This window comes from Protopterus annectens, chromosome 4.part0 (assembly GCF_019279795.1).
Source record: "Protopterus annectens isolate FY-2018-M chromosome 4.part0, PAN1.0, whole genome shotgun sequence".
Classification (NCBI taxonomy): domain Eukaryota; kingdom Metazoa; phylum Chordata; order Ceratodontiformes; family Protopteridae; genus Protopterus; species Protopterus annectens.
In genome coordinates this window covers 901,994,612-902,010,054 of record NC_056733.1, presented here as the reverse complement: position 1 = coordinate 902,010,054, position 15,443 = coordinate 901,994,612, and the positions used below count along the sequence as shown (strand labels likewise).

The following is a 15,443-nucleotide window of genomic DNA, read 5'->3' as shown; positions in this document are numbered from 1 at the left end:
CTCACATATAGTGCTTAAAGAGACCCATTTCTAGCAGACCTGTTACACATTTGCAAGTACAATGGTATCATAAACACCTAATCAAGGGATCTCAATCTCATTTGCAAAATAAATAGAACATTTTTGAGGGAATATCATTCCCATGGAACTGTCTGGCACTCAACATAAAGCAAAGTATTTCTCTTTAATCTTTTCAAATGTAATTTGGATGAATGGGTGGGTAGCCACAAATTCATCCCTGGTTTAGCACCCCATCCTTCATTCATTCATTGGGGAAATGTAAATGCCCCAACATTTCATTGTTTGGCTTCTTTCTGGATTATCCATATGAAAAAATATAAGGACAAAAAATACCTTGGGAATGTAAGGCTAGGCTACTTAAAATCCTCACAGATCAACAGCCCAGTAATTACCTATGAGTAAAGTGGCTGGACACTGCCGTTTGTGAGAAACAAAGTTAAAACTACCCTTGATATTGCTGAATGTCCCCGATTTCCCCACATATGTTTAGTCTGTTCCTTATACGGTTTGTGGTTTTCTAGCAGACCTTTGGGGATTGCAAGAAGTAAATAATGACAACATTTGAAATGTTCATATCCTTCAGAAAAATGCAGGCCAATGCAAACACCGTTATTCTGGCAACTTTCGAAATATATAAGAATAATATTTAAAACTTATCCCTGACTTGGATCCTTTGTTCATCGTTATTTTCTTAGATTTGTCTATGGCTCTTCACTAAGAGTTTGAGTACTATTCATTGTTCATCACAGTTAGATGAGATGTATACAGCAAAGTGGTTATAACTGCTGGGTGGGAGTGGGGTCTGTCTGCAGAAAGAAGTAACTTACCTTCTCGTCATTTGCTCAGTTTGGCTATTTTTGCATGACCAATCTGAGAAATGTGTTCGGATTCTGTGGTTGATTTTACATTGGTTTGTTTGTATTATATATGTATTTTTTGTGCGTATGTTGTTGTCAACAAGTTATTAAAGTATATTTCTGTGTTGTTACACCATTATCTATTGTTTTTGCATTAGTTTTTACTTCTTTACTATGGATGAGAGTGACTGATCCTACTGCCAGGTTCAACTTTATCTTTACAGGACTAGTATACATTTGTGTAAAACAAGTTGGAATACTCCACTATGGCCATTTTATTTTTATCTTTATCACTGTCAGACATTTGAGATGTATACAGTAAAGTGGCTGTAACAGATGGCTACAGATATTGGTGGGTTCTAATGATAACAGAGTGGTCTGTTACTGTTGTAATATTCTGAAATAGGAAAATGTTCTGATTTTTGGGTAGTCATTATTATTTTACTTTGCTGGAAAAAGTCTAAAGCTACCCAAATGTTGTTTTATTAAACAAATACAAATCTGCTAGGTAAGTATACATTTAAAACAATCAAGAAAGTGAATTCAAAAGAACATGTGCACTTCTGTGTGGTGAAGGGGAAAATATGTGTGGTTGAGGTGTGTGGTTTACAAACCGCCCAAGGCTGAAGGTACGCTTAATTGTCAAAGCAGCAGCAGCCCACGCCGCCGCCGTCCCCCAAAAAACAAACCTGCTCCTTAGTACCGACATTAAAAAATAATGATTTACTCCCGAGGAAAGGATCCTGTTAATTTAAAAATTACAGTAACTGTAAAAACGGTTACCTCCCCAAAGCATTTCTTCACCCCTCCGTTCCACGTTTTTGCCATTCCAGAAACCATACATAATTTTGAATGCAGTTGCCTTCTTTTCTGTCTCATCTGTACCCGTTTTGTGTAATTTACGTGCTTTACTATGAGACTTGTACGGATGGGAAAAACAGGTGACGCCCATACATATTAAGCTGTACATGTGTGGCACACATCTTCCTGTCCTGCACTTATTTTTCTCAGTAACCCGAGCCTGACAGTCTTTTTAACATAATTTCCGTACATATCAGAGGCAGCAAATAAACGACAGACGATCTGCTTTTAAACTCGTGAAAGCATGTGCGAATTTTAAGGTGTTGTCACTTAGGAAAACGCGTCTTAACCTACAAGACTTTGTAATTAAAAAGTTAGAGCATTTGACTTTTCCGACCCTGATGCTGCAACTGCAAGACCACTAAGATCGATTACTAACTATCAGTACAGGCATAAAAACTGCTATGCTGCAGTTAGAATGCCATCGCCCATTCCCCGGTGGTCATACTGCACTACTCAGCCCTCCCCCCTCTGTCAGAATACAACCCTAGACAACCGCTGTACTGCAGTAAACTGCAGCACTCCAACTGCGCAGCCGCACACAGACTACATTTATAGATGGTGACGTCACCAGCTTCTTTTTCTAGTAGCCTGACACAGTCACCCCGCCCTATCTCCTGTTCTGTAGTTTGGTGTTGTGAGTACGCTTGCGCGACTGCGGTATTTCTAGGTACCGTAGGGGAGTACTGTCACTGTCTGCAGAGAATAAAGCAAGGACGTGAAGTCATTGCTAGTCTTCTTAGCCTTACAGTTAGTTAGTCTCTTGATAGAGTTTTGTGATAATAATTTTTGTTTGCAAATAGTAGCAAAGGATACGTCTGCTGTGGGCTGTTTTCTTGAACGTACTTCTCGAATCCCCCCGGCTTGTCACCTGTATTAAATATAACCGTCTGGGGCTCGCGCTACTGTTGGGAGTCCGGTTGTAGGCTGTCCTCGATTTGAGGGTTGCGGTTGGTCGCTGCTTTCCTGTCTTGACTGAAGATGGTGGACCGGCGGGAAGAGTTGGTTCAGAGAGCCAGGCTAGCTGAGCAGGCGGAGAGATATGATGACATGGCCGCCGCCATGAAAGAAGTGAGTGAGGGGAATTGGAGGACTCGGGTCCAGCCGGGCGGGAAGGGAGATATTTCATTAACTTGAGGAGGGGTAGTGCTGTGGCGATACTGAATTGACAGGGAGTGGTAGTGCTGTGGCGATACTGAATTGAGAGGGAGTGGTAATTGTTGCCTTGGGTAAAAATTACGTTGGACAAGACTTTTTGGTTTAGGGGTTGTGTGTTTGATTTCTCTGTTTTATGAGTGGAGGGATAGGGTGGTCACTCGTATGAGAGGAAGGCAGGAAAAGCTGGATGGGTGTTGCTCAGGTGCATGCCTCTCAATCTTTTAGTACAAGATATCTGGATAAAGCCATAAAGAATGGGAAACAAAGGCCCAAAATAGGGGCAGAATTTAAATATGGCTTCTATAAACAGAAATTTGGTTTGCATTGTATTTTCTTAAGGATATAACGTTTAAAACTCAAATTTCTGGCATTTAGTATTGTTTAGTGGCTTCATTCTTCAGTGATTTATCAGAAAAGGGACAGTCCTAAAATAGGCAAAAATCTGTATAGTTGAGAGGTATGCTCAGGTGGCATCACTGTTAAGCTGGGAGTAGGTAAGTCTTTCAAATTCCTTTATTGTAGAACAAGATGGTCCTAGTTTCTTATAGGGCAGTGACTTCATTGGCTGCTGTTTTATAGTAATATTTTCCTTTTTGGATGGTTCCCCAGTAATGGGTGAAAGTGTCCCCTTCTGTAACAGGAGGAAAGCTAATTTTTATGCTCTTGATATAAAGACATCTTTAGATAAGTATACCTTTCCATTGTAAGGTAAGGGTAATTGAATATGGAGACAAAGCTGAAACTGAGAAGTGGCGGCACATGATTTTTGAGACATTTTACTTATCTGCATTTCATTTTTTTTTCTGGGTTAAGGTACTGATCTCAGTCGATCCCCTTTGGGCTTGGCCTGCAATTGTACAGTGGTCAAAGTAAAATAAGAGCATCTTGCGTACTTCACATCAATTCATGTAGTAGGTAACGTTAGATATAGGTTTGCTATAATGTTAATGAAGTGAAGCAAGAGAAAAGTTGTACATCACAGCTTGGGGAAAGTTAACTCTGGTAGGTGAGTCTGTTGTAGTGTGGGGCACTTGAACAAAGGGTGTGTATGGGGGGTGGGTACACCTGCAGGAAAAGGATGAAATAAATACATCTGTTTGTAGTTATGATACAGACAAGTGCCCATTGGGTACACCTGCAGGAAAAGGATGAAATAAATACATCTGTTTGTAGTTATGATACAGACAAGTGCCCATTATTTTAGATGGGGTTGGGTTGAGAATATTCTGGAGCTTGTAGTGGACAGGTCTTGAGCAGGTTTATAACTGACTTACAGGCTGCGTAAAGCTATAAATTGGCATTCTGTTCTTGTTGTGGTGTAATGCATTTGGGGGGAGGGGGCATTGGTCTGACTTATGAGCAAGTATGATGCACTTAGAGCAAGATTAGCTCTTCTGATGCCCACTTTCTTGTTTTGGGTGGTATAGACTATCTACAGTAATGGACCTTGCCTTGTGTGTATATGCTTAGGTGGAGTTAATGGTCTCCATAGCAACAGGTTTATTGCATTTAATCCTGTAGGAGCATGTAGTGTTTGGTTAGCTGCAGTATGAATTGTGGTGTGTATGGGGAAATGTTTTATCCTGTGACTGCTTAAGGATGGTTTTGAGTAACGGTCCAAAGCCAGTCTTTGGTTTTCTTAACTGCCTGCTCGAGCAATCCTGTAAACTGGAAAAGTCTGGTCTTGAAGGTTCTTCATGCAAAGCTGCCCAGCATCTTGTGCTGCTTGCCTTTCTGAGTTTGCAAATCTTACTTGGTCTCAGGCTGATTTAAGAATCTTGCTACTGGAATGAGGAAGACTGTCTTGGTGCATACTGCTGCTGAGTGAATGTGTAGTGTCATGACTGAATTCAGACCAGTTTTATGACAGGAGTATGAGAAAAGTGTTGTGACCTAAGTTAACTAATTGCTTAAAAGACTCTTCATATCCACATGCTGTAGTGGTTATGATTGCTACACCCTTTTCCAAATTTAAAGGGTTATGCTTTTTAGTATGTGAGCATGTGTGTGGGTGTTGATGTATACTCTTGTTCTGAAACTCCATTTGTCTAATACTAAGCATTGCACGTGTTCTTATCTAGAAATTAAGTGGTTGAAAGGATGTGATGTACAAGCACCTTAAAATTGCAAAGCAGCTTTGTGGTTTGAATTCTGTACAACTATGCTGTAAAGAAAAAAAAAAGGCTACTTTAGCAATATTGCTTTGCACTTGCGGCTAACTTTAATATCAGGAGAGGTATGAATGCCTTGTGTATGTGCTGCCTTTATTCTTTGATGCAACCGTTTATTCTGAAATTGTTGTAATCTTGCTGTGGTGCTGTAAGTTTTGCTCATATTGAGATTCTTCTGGCAGCCCCACCAGTGAATTTGAGGGCTGGTGATGAGATTTTCACTGCTGCCACACCCAGACTATGGACCAACTTTCCATCTGTTCTGCAGTGTGTGATTAGCATCTGTTGCATTGTTGTAGGACCATGTTGGTACTGCTGTTATCACTACTGACCCACTGTACCTTTTGAGGTATTGCTTTGTAAGAGTATTATGTGATGCATAGACAGTTTTGCTTCTTGACATCTCTCTGTATATTAAGTATGTCGACTAACATATTTTGTGTGCATGGGTATTTATGACGAGTGTGGCATGTTGGTGGTATTTTAGTGCATCAGTAGTTGCTACAATAAGACTGTCTTTCGGCTTTCCTGGTTAGGGGTCGCCACAATGGAACTCTGGTCCGCTAATGATTGGCAGAGAATTTTTACTGTCTAGTTGCCAGCTCAGCCTTCAAGGAAGGCACACCTACCTGCATGTTTAATGTTAATTTTTACTGTGTTGAGTTGCCAGCCTGGCGCTCAGCCTTCAAGGAAGGTGCACCTACCTGCATGTTTAATGTTCCTAAAAAGGGCTTTTTGTATCTGGGTGGTATGTTTGTGGGAGTTGGCTGAAAAAGAAAATCTGTCCAGTGCTACTAACCAGTTGCAGGAAAGCACTTGGGAGAAGTGTATTTAGATAATGGTATGAGGATTGCAGTGGTTTTATGTTAAATGAGAAACTTCGAGTTGATAATGTGAATATGGACTGTTATAAGGTATTTGCTAGAGGGAAAGGGAGCGCTCTGGTATTTTCTTGAGAGGGTTATAGATGTGTGGGAAGAATTTGATGGAGTTTGTCGTTGCAGAAGAGTTGTAGATTATTCAAGTTGCTTTCTTGATTTTGTTTTAATTTTTACTTCTGTCAAAAATGTATATTTTTCATTAAGTGTGTTTTTCGTAGCTGTAATGCTTAACAGGAGATGAAGGCTTGTGCTGTCCGGGGGTCCTGGTTGCTTTTAAGATACCTGTTCCTTTCTTTGACCTGTCATTTTTCCAGCATAAGTAATGTCTGGCAGTATGCTGGAGATGCTTGGTGTCCCATTACTTGACCAGGGTTTAGCACCCCTTATAGCTGTCAACTTGCCATCTCAAGAATCTGAGATGGAAGAGTATAAAATCAGGGACACTTTTTTTTTTTTTTTTTATATGCTGGTAATAAGGTCCATTGTTAAAATGGCTTCTCAGAAATATTGTTTGTAACATGTCACTGTTTCCCAGAATTTTTCTTTCACTAGTCAGTAAGTGTCAGTAAGGAAGGACAGAGTAAATTTGAACTAGTTAGAGATGTTGAGAGCTGTGGTCCCCCTCTGGTGGGTTATACTTCATTAATGAAGTAGCAGCAGAATATGGGGAGAACTTGCTGTCTCCATCACAGTGACATTACACTGCAGCAGGAGGTGATGTCTGATAGCGTCTGGTGCTGTAGCAATGCTTCCAGTCTGTACTAGACTTTCAGTTGCTTGTACTATGCCCCACTGCTGGGGCTGATTGTTATGTCATATAACCTGTAATGTGTGAGTGCATTTTGAAAATAACTTATGAGGATATGGATGGAATATCCAATTGCCCGCCCCCCCCCCCCCCCCCCCTTAAGCATGTCTTGCATTCTGGCCAGTGATTGTCTGCCTGTGGCTGGTATATAGTCTTAACTGGGTTAGTGGACTTGTCCTGGCAGACCCTTTTCAAAACCTAGTAGCAAGTAGGTCGGTTTTCACAACTTTCAGAATGTGAAATGCTCAACCCATTTACATAGTCTAGTTATGTCAGTTGCTGATTTAATGTTTCCTGCAATGGTTACAATAGTATCTACCTTTATGCAGTATCCATGCCATGTCTACCATTATGCAATATCCATGCCATATTAACGAGCATTATACCATGTTGTATTTTTGTATGATTCTTGTATGGAAAATGTGTTCATTGGTACTATATATTTGTTGTATACTGGTCATAGTTTCTGATTTCTCAGTAAATGCAAGTATAGCGGGTTATGATTGGGTCTGTGAATATAACCATGTGTTTGAGGCATGGATACTAAGAAATTCACCACTAGAATGGAGCTGGTGAATCTCTGTATCCTTGTTGAGAACAAGTAATTTGTTTATCAGTGAGACCTGGTCATAAGTTAAACTCCATGTACCTACTAGTTGTAGAAGAAAAAAGCACACTGTTATCTAATTATCTTTGAAAGATAATGAAGTACTTGGTGAGTGAAATAACATTCCTTGTGTGAGACCAGACTGTCAGTGCTTCACCTCATGAAAATGCTGTTGCGGTCATGTCTCGCACTGCAGTAGTGCCTTACAAGTTTCTTCTTCCTGATTTTTCTTTTTTGGAACACTATCACTGCTCCGAGCTGCAAACAGTGTGTGGGACAGGTAATGCAGAATATTTATTTTATTTAATTCGCATTTGTTAACCGGGTTGGTCCAGCTGGGTAAGAATTTACCCTTTTTCAGTGGATACCCGAGGGGAAAAGCCCCAGACAGACATACAAATACATATGAATAGAGACAAATTAACAATATTACAGAGCAAAACAATGTTATGAATACAATGGATAAGAAAAAGCTAATATACTCAATGGAATAGTACATAGCTATATATATATATATATATATATATATATATATATATATATATATATATATATATATATATATATATATATACAAAAGGTGTAGTAATAGGTTGTAACAGGAGAAACAACAATAAATCCAGCAGGTAAGCAGGAGGGGAAGTTTAAGGTTGTAGGTAATGTAATGAAAAAGAAACAAGGTATAATTTTAGATTAGTGGCTAGAAGAAGAATTGTGCAGGGGCTTCAGGTTTGAGGGAAAGTAGAGTGGGAGTAAAAAGTAGAGAGGGGTGACTGCAGAAGGGGCTGTAGGTCAGAAGAGGGAATGGTGCAAAAGGAAGTAGCAGAGGAGGGATGTAGTGATCTAGAGGGAGGGTACAGAAAGAAGAGCAGTTGGATAAAGTAAGTTATAGAAAGAGGAAAAAGGTCTTGCAGATCAGACTTGGTGGTGAAGTGGGTATGTGGAGAGGGAGGGATTAAGTAGGATGGTAACTGGTACATATAGGGTTGTTAAGGAGGTACACTATATCAGTTCATGTTTGAAGTTGGGAAGGGAGGTAAAAATTGATTCAAACTCGAAAATAAGCGATTTGGTATTTTATCTTATCTAAGCTTTAATGGATCTGTCACTGAAGTTAAATGCTTTGCAACTGTAAATTGTTTTTAATTTTGTCTGCTCTTTGTGGAGCTTTTCTCCCTGGGCCTCTACTGAAAATGGACATATATCCAGCTAGACTAGCCCAGTCAACAAATGTTAAATAAAAATAATAAATTAAAATAAAGGTATGACTTCTAATATGGTGTGGAAGATTGTTCCAGGTAAGGGAGATGGGGTGTTTTTACCTATGTTCTTGTTGGGTTTATAGACTTGTAAGAGTTTATCAGAGCTGCACAGGGATCTGGTAGGGGTGTACCAGGAGATCAGGTTCGACAGAGATGGGCAGTCGGAGTTTGAATTAAGAATTCTGAAAGCTTGGATCAGCTGACATTTGGTCAGAAGGTTTGGGAATTCGAGTCAATGTAGTTTTATGAGAGCGGAGCAGTGATGGGGATTTATAGGGGCTGCTGGTGACGCATCTAGCACTTTTGTTATAGGTTTGGTCTAGTTTTGCCAGCAGGTTATTTTGTTCATAGGTTCATACTAGGCTATCTGCCCTAGGGCATTTATAAGCCTAGCCAGAATGTGTTTGGCTTTCGCCACCAATTTTAAATTTATTTTCTATGCCCTTTTTCGAGGTTAGTATACTCTGCCTCTTGTCTAACAGTGACACAGAAGTGATACCCGGGGTAAACCTACGATCTCCCATCCACTCATCAAGATTCCTCTTGAAGAGAGTCAATGAGGGACTCTGCCTAACCTGGACTGGGATTTTATTCCAGAGTGAAGGGAGCCTCTGGGTTATGAATCTGTCCCTCCAGCATATCCTACTTATTTCAGTGCTGAGGTTCAAGTCTCTCGAGCGCGTAGCTCGATGGGATTTGGATTTTCTGAGGTGCAGCATGTCCATTAATTCCGGGTTGGACATGGCTTTATACGTCAGGCACATATCGCCTATGAACAGGCGGTATGCCACTGAGTAGAGCTGGAGTTTCTTTAACCGGGCAGCATATGGCATCTGTTTGAGCCCTTTGATCCTCTTGGTGAGGTACTTTTGGGGTCTTTCCAGTTGCTGCAGGTGTCTGGTAAGGTACATCCCAAAAGGGGCATTGTACTCAATTATGGGCCTGATGAGGGATGAGTAAAGAGGCATGATGACGTCCCCTGATCTAGATGTGAATCCCTTCATGATTAGGTGGGCTATATAAAATGTTTTTCTAACCACTTTGGCCACGTGGTTGTCAAATGAGAGATTGCTATCAACTTGGGTCCCCAGGTCCCTAATTACTTCTGTACTTAATGGATTACCACCTATGTGGTAATTTGTGGGCACTTTGTTTTTGCCAAAGGGGATGACTATACACTTTTGGCATTTAGCTTGAGGCCATGGCTCTGGCACCAGTTGTCTGTTTCTATGAGGCCCTTTTGGAGGATGCTTGTGTCGACTGAAGAGTCGATTATGGCGCCAGTTTGCAGTCATCTGCGAACTTGGTCAGCCACAGTCCTTCCGTGTTGGCCTGTACCTCCGAGAAATATATACCGAACAAGAGAGGTCCCAGGACTGAGCCTTGTGGGACACCACTTGTAACTGGTTTGGAGTCTGACATGGCTCCAGCAATTCTAACCATGTGGGTTCTGTCCTTGAGCCAGTTTGCAATCCATCTAGTGACATAGGGGTTTATATTTAAGCTGGTGAGCTTATCTATAATGCTCGAGTGGGGTATTGTATCGAAGGTGCTTGCGAGGTCCAGGTAGGCTGTGTGGACCACCTTCCTCTCGTCAATGGCCTTGGTGACTGTTTCAAAGAAATCAGCCAGGTTTAAGAGGCAGGATCTGCCCTTAACAAAGCCGAACTGGGTAGGATCCAGTGTTTGTAGGTCCCCAATATCTTTATTTATGAGGTCCATGATGATCCTTTCCATAGCTTTGCAGACCAAGCTAGTCAGGCTTATGGGGCGATAGTTTCCAGGATCCGTTGAGGCACCACCTTTATGGAGAGGGACCACTGTTGCTGTACGCCACTCTTTGGGCACATATCCTGTAGTAAGACTGAGATTGAACAGTAGTTTTATGTTTGGGTTTAGCTCTTCTTGGAGTTCATGTAGGACGCAGCCCGGGACACCATCTGGTCCCATTGATGCTGTGTTTTTTGCTTTGGAGAGGGCGGCTCTTACCTGAGCATCCGAGATGTCAGGGGGGCAGCACTCTGGGATAGATATTTGCCCTTTTGGTGGGGAAGGGGGGGGGAGAAGTTTGCGCTGAACCGGTCAGCTAGGATGTTGGCAATGTCTGTGGGTTCGGTGTATTTTGTCATTTTGGACTAATTCTGAGCATATCTGGGAATTACCACCCAGGTTCCTAACATAACTAAAGAAAGCCTTGTGATTATCCTTAGTGTCCTGTGCAATTTTTCTCTCGAAGCTAGCCTTAGACAATTTTATGTGTGCCCGTAGTTTTTTGCTAATACTGATCAGTGATGCCTTCCCTTTTTGGGGTTTTGCTCTATCATTTAGTAGCTTCCTCCTTCTATTGTATAGTTTGTTTATGGCTGGGGTCCACCAGACAGGACGTCTGCCTTTGGAGGATTGGGTCTTGGTTTTATTTGGGATCGCATGATCCATGCATTCCTGAAGGTGTTCATAGAATGCGTTTATAAAGGATTCTGCGGTCTGGGCTGTATTTTCCACAGGCCCGGGGGCTTTGAAGGATTGCACCTCAGTTTTGAGGAGTGTGAAATTTGCTTTAGAGAAGTTTTTCACTGTGGTTTTCTGGGCAGGGGTGGGGTCGGGATGTGAATATCCAGTGAGATTAGTTTATGGTCTGATCTTACCAGTGAGGGATACACTTCTGGTCTGGAGCATAGAGTCCCCATGTTGGTGATGATCAGGTCCAGTATGTTTTCCCCTCTTGTGAGAGTGGTAACAAGTTGTTCCATAGCATTTGAGTTTATAAATTCTAGGAACCTTTGGGCTAGGATGTTGGAGCTAGAGTAATGCTCCCAGTCTGTTTGGGTAGTTGAAGTCGCCCAATATAATGGTGTTTGGAGAGACCTTCATATTTTGTAAATTGAAAAATAGAGGGGAGCCATAGAGGAGGGCGGGGGAGATAGGATTGGGCTAGCATTAGTTTTGAGTTGCGGGTCAGGAATTTGCTGTTTCTGTACAGCATGCTCAGTTTTTGGTGTTTTCTTTATAGAGTGAAGCATGTGGAGGTCTAGTTTGAGCTGGTTGTCTATGATGACACCTAGGAGTTTAGTGTGCAAGTCTGCAAGTCTGGTGTTATGATGGTGCCATTTAGAGAGGATATGAGAGGTGGATTTGTGGTGGGCTAGAGTTTTAGGTAGGAATAGTAAAAAGAGCTTAGTTTTAGAGGGGTTCAGGATAAGTTGATTGTTGGAGAGCCACTTCTCAATAGAGTGAAATGAAGATTGGGTGATACGGTGGAGGTTGATAGAAATGGAGATCGGAATTGAGTCATCTGCATACTGTATGATAGAGGAGAGGTTGCTGGTAGTGTGTAGGTCATTGGTGAGAAGAGGTTGAAAAGGAGGGGGCCAATAATAGAACCTTGGACACTCAGTTAACTCTACTATACAGTCTCAACCTACATGAACTAGTCTGAACTGGCAGGGTGAGAAGGAACTTTGCCATTTAACTGCTCGTAGGTGACTGGACAGGTAACTTGAGAACCAATTTAGAGTGGGGATGGAAATGTTCAGCTGAGAAAGTTTATGAAGTAGAAGGTTGTGAGAGACAGTATCGAAAGCCTTTGAGAGATCTAAGAAAAGGCAGGACACAAGTTTATTATGGTCTCTGGCCTCAGCTACATTATGGTCTCTGGCCTCAGCTACAGTATGAGAGAAGGATGAGTGCAGTGTTAGTACTGTGTTTGGGCCTGAAACCGTGCTGGGTGTTGGTTAAAAGATAGTTTTGAGTAAGGTGGGAAAGCAGTTGAGAATGGATACACTTTTCTAGAATTTTGGAGAGGGGAGAAAGAATAGCAATGGGACGGAAGTTAGATGGTTCTGTGGAGTTGCCTCCTTTTATGTAGTGAGATAGTGTAGTATTCCTTCCTTCCAAATAGAGGGGGCAGTGAATTATTGGGTTGAGCGGTTGATTAGAATGGAGACAGGAAGGGCTACAGAGTTAGCAGCAAGTCTTGGGAATTGAGGAGGTAGGTTATCTGGCGGGGGAACAAGGTTTGAGTATACTGAGGATATAACTAACAGATACAGGTTTGAGCAAGAAGTGGTCAGAGAGGTTAGAGGAGTCAGATTGGGGGTGTGAAGGTGTGGTAATTGAAGTGACAGAACTGGAAGTGGAATTAGAGGTGGGGTTGGGGTTATTAGAGGTGTTGGGTACTAGTTTAGAAATGGGTACTAGTTTAGAAATGGTATCAATGAAGTAATGATTTAAATGGATGGCGGTATCTGAGAGATTGATTGGGGGTTGTGGGTGAGCCAGGGTTGAGTTTTTATGGTTGACCAGAACTTCTGAGGTTAGTAGTTTGCAGAGATTTGTCAGACAGGTAAAACTTTCTTTTGTCCTGGTTGACTTTTTTTGTAAGGTTTCTAAGCTCCCTATAAGATTCTAGGAGGGCATGAGATTTGCTGATATTGTTTCCAAGTGGCATCTCTCTTATGCATAAGGTGGAAGGTTTCTTTGGATAGCCAGGGGGCATGTTTAGCTTTGGCTTTTATTTTCCTGATGGGGGGCCAGAGAGTTGAGTATGTTTAGGAATGTCTGCTTGAAGTAGCTGACTGCATCATTTAAAGGTAGAGAGTATAGGCAGGACCAGTTAATATTTGAGAGAATTTTGTTGAAGGAAGTTGTATTGAATTTTCTTTGGTTGCGGATGTATTTTAAGAGGCGAGTACTAGTGAGGTACCTAGTAATGTGGATAGGTAGGTGGTCACTGATGGAGTCAGGTAGTGTACCTGGCTGGTGGTACAAGTTAGGAGAATATACGAGAATCCAGTCTAGGATAGAATTGGAGTGGTTTTTGCCAAGGCGGGTGGGGGAAGGAGACAAGCTGAGTAAAACCATGTAGGTTGAGACTGTATAGTAGAGTTAACTGAGTTTCAGTCTATATTTACATCCCCAAGTATGATAGTTTCAAAGGGTATGTGTAGAAAACGCCAAGATAAGATGTCTTAAAGGGTGGTGATATTATTCCCTGGTGGGATATAGACTGAGGCTATGGCCATTTTTTGGTAGTTGTTGAGATGACCAGTTATTATGAGTAGCTCTGCAGGGTGGAAGGTGGGAGTGGTAAGATATTGAGTCAGAAAAGAGAATGGAGACACCACCTCCCTGTTTGCTAGGTCTATTCAGTCTGTAGATATTGAAACTGGGGGGGGGGGCAGATTTCTGAGTTGAGGATGTGGGGTTTTAGCCAAGTTTCAGAGTTAAGATGTGGGGTATAGTGTTGTATGAGTGCGTGGAGTTCAGGCACTTTGTTGCAGATGCTCTGGATGTTGAGGGAGAAGAATTTATGTGTAGACGTGAGTGGATGGGGAGGTACTAGTGAAGAGTGGGATTGCTAGAGGTGTGGGGGGAAGTAGTAGTGCTAGTAGATGGAGTGGAGGAGTTGGAAGATAAGAGTTGGTTATTAGGACCAGGGTTGGGGTGTATATCGCCTGAAAGGAGTGTTGTCAGGATAGAGAGTAAAGAGGTTGAGGGAGAGTATACAGAAATTTGGATTTTAAGTTTGGGATTTGTTTTGATGAGGGGATAAATTTTGTTTTTAAAGAATATAAATAGTGTGGTAGAGTGCAGTGTGTGGGCATAAAGGAGTGTGGTAGGACCTGGATAGATTGTGGGAGGGATGTAGGTTCTGAGTGGAGGGTAAGGGGAGAATTGCAGGGAGGTGTGATGAGATGTTACACATGTCGGTGTAAATAGCAGAGGGGAGGAAAAGTGGCAGAATCCTTAGTGTTGGGTGTAGGCAGTGGTTGCAACAATGCGGTATGTAAAGCAGTTTGAAATGTGACAGGTAATCTCTTGAAAAAAAAAGAGTAAAATATACCACAAAATATATATTCTTTATAAACCAAATATACTTGAAAATTTAGCAACCACAAAAGGTCCAACAGTAAGACTACAAACAAAGTTTGTCTTGATCGTAATACAAAGCACGGTCTCCTTAATTAGCAGACTGCAGTCATCTGACCACCGAAAAACAAACCGACATAATTAAATGCAGACATTAACAGAACGCAGATAATCTGCTAAACTGGATACGGCAGTGCGTAGAGGGCTACTTTTTCTTACAGTTTTTGATAACATGCGAGTATGCCCCCTCCAAATCTGAGAGTCTTAACAGCGCTGCCACCTCTGATTGCAAAAATGGCAAGGGCACCATCTGAGGATGGAGGCAATAAGAGAAAAAATGTTGACGGGATGCATCCGAGGTTATCACCCCTATAAATTACATTTAGAATATACACCTTGTACAGCACTGGGCGCACACTGTTGTAGCCTTTCCAGCGGCTTAGAGGGCCCATCCGTTGTAAACAGTCACGTAAAAAAAATGTCGTCACATGTGGACTGACAACAGTATGCAGAAGTATTGATTCCCAAAAAGGACAGTGGATCCAAGTTTGACTATAATAAGCTCTATAGCCACTGGTTTCCATAGCCTCATCTCCTCATCCAGTTGCAAGGACATATTCCGGGTACCATAATGCAGATCTTGGAAATGCCTTAAACATGCTTGCATTTAGGAAGTTCTCATGAGCTTTGATTTTTAGCAAACTTTTTAGTGAATTTTTCTGGTAAGTGGTTCCTGTTGCCGAAAAGTTGATTTTTAAAAGGAAATCTTGTATTAAAGTGTACCTACCACCTAGTGTGATACTTGTATCAGTCTGATGTAAAGAGACTGTTTCCAGGGAGGCCACATTGGCAAAGAAAAACATTGTTGAAATGAAGGTGTTTAATGCCTTTTGTGATTAGCTGTACTTCACGAGTAGCTGTATTTGGTGCTCCCAGGTTTATTTGTGGT

General features: G+C 41.6%; 1 protein-coding gene across 1 annotated transcript in view; it reads left to right on the top strand.

The window, feature by feature from the left end:
• The first annotated feature begins 2,375 nt into the window (after positions 1 to 2,375).
• Positions 2,376 to 15,443, top strand: part of YWHAH (tyrosine 3-monooxygenase/tryptophan 5-monooxygenase activation protein eta) — a 41,888-nt gene continuing 28,820 nt past the window's right edge. Inside the window, exon 1 of the mRNA XM_044068863.1 lies at positions 2,376 to 2,810. Coding sequence (XP_043924798.1) covers positions 2,721 to 2,810 — 90 coding nt within the window. The 5' untranslated portion in view covers positions 2,376 to 2,720. The remainder of the gene's footprint in view (positions 2,811 to 15,443) is intronic.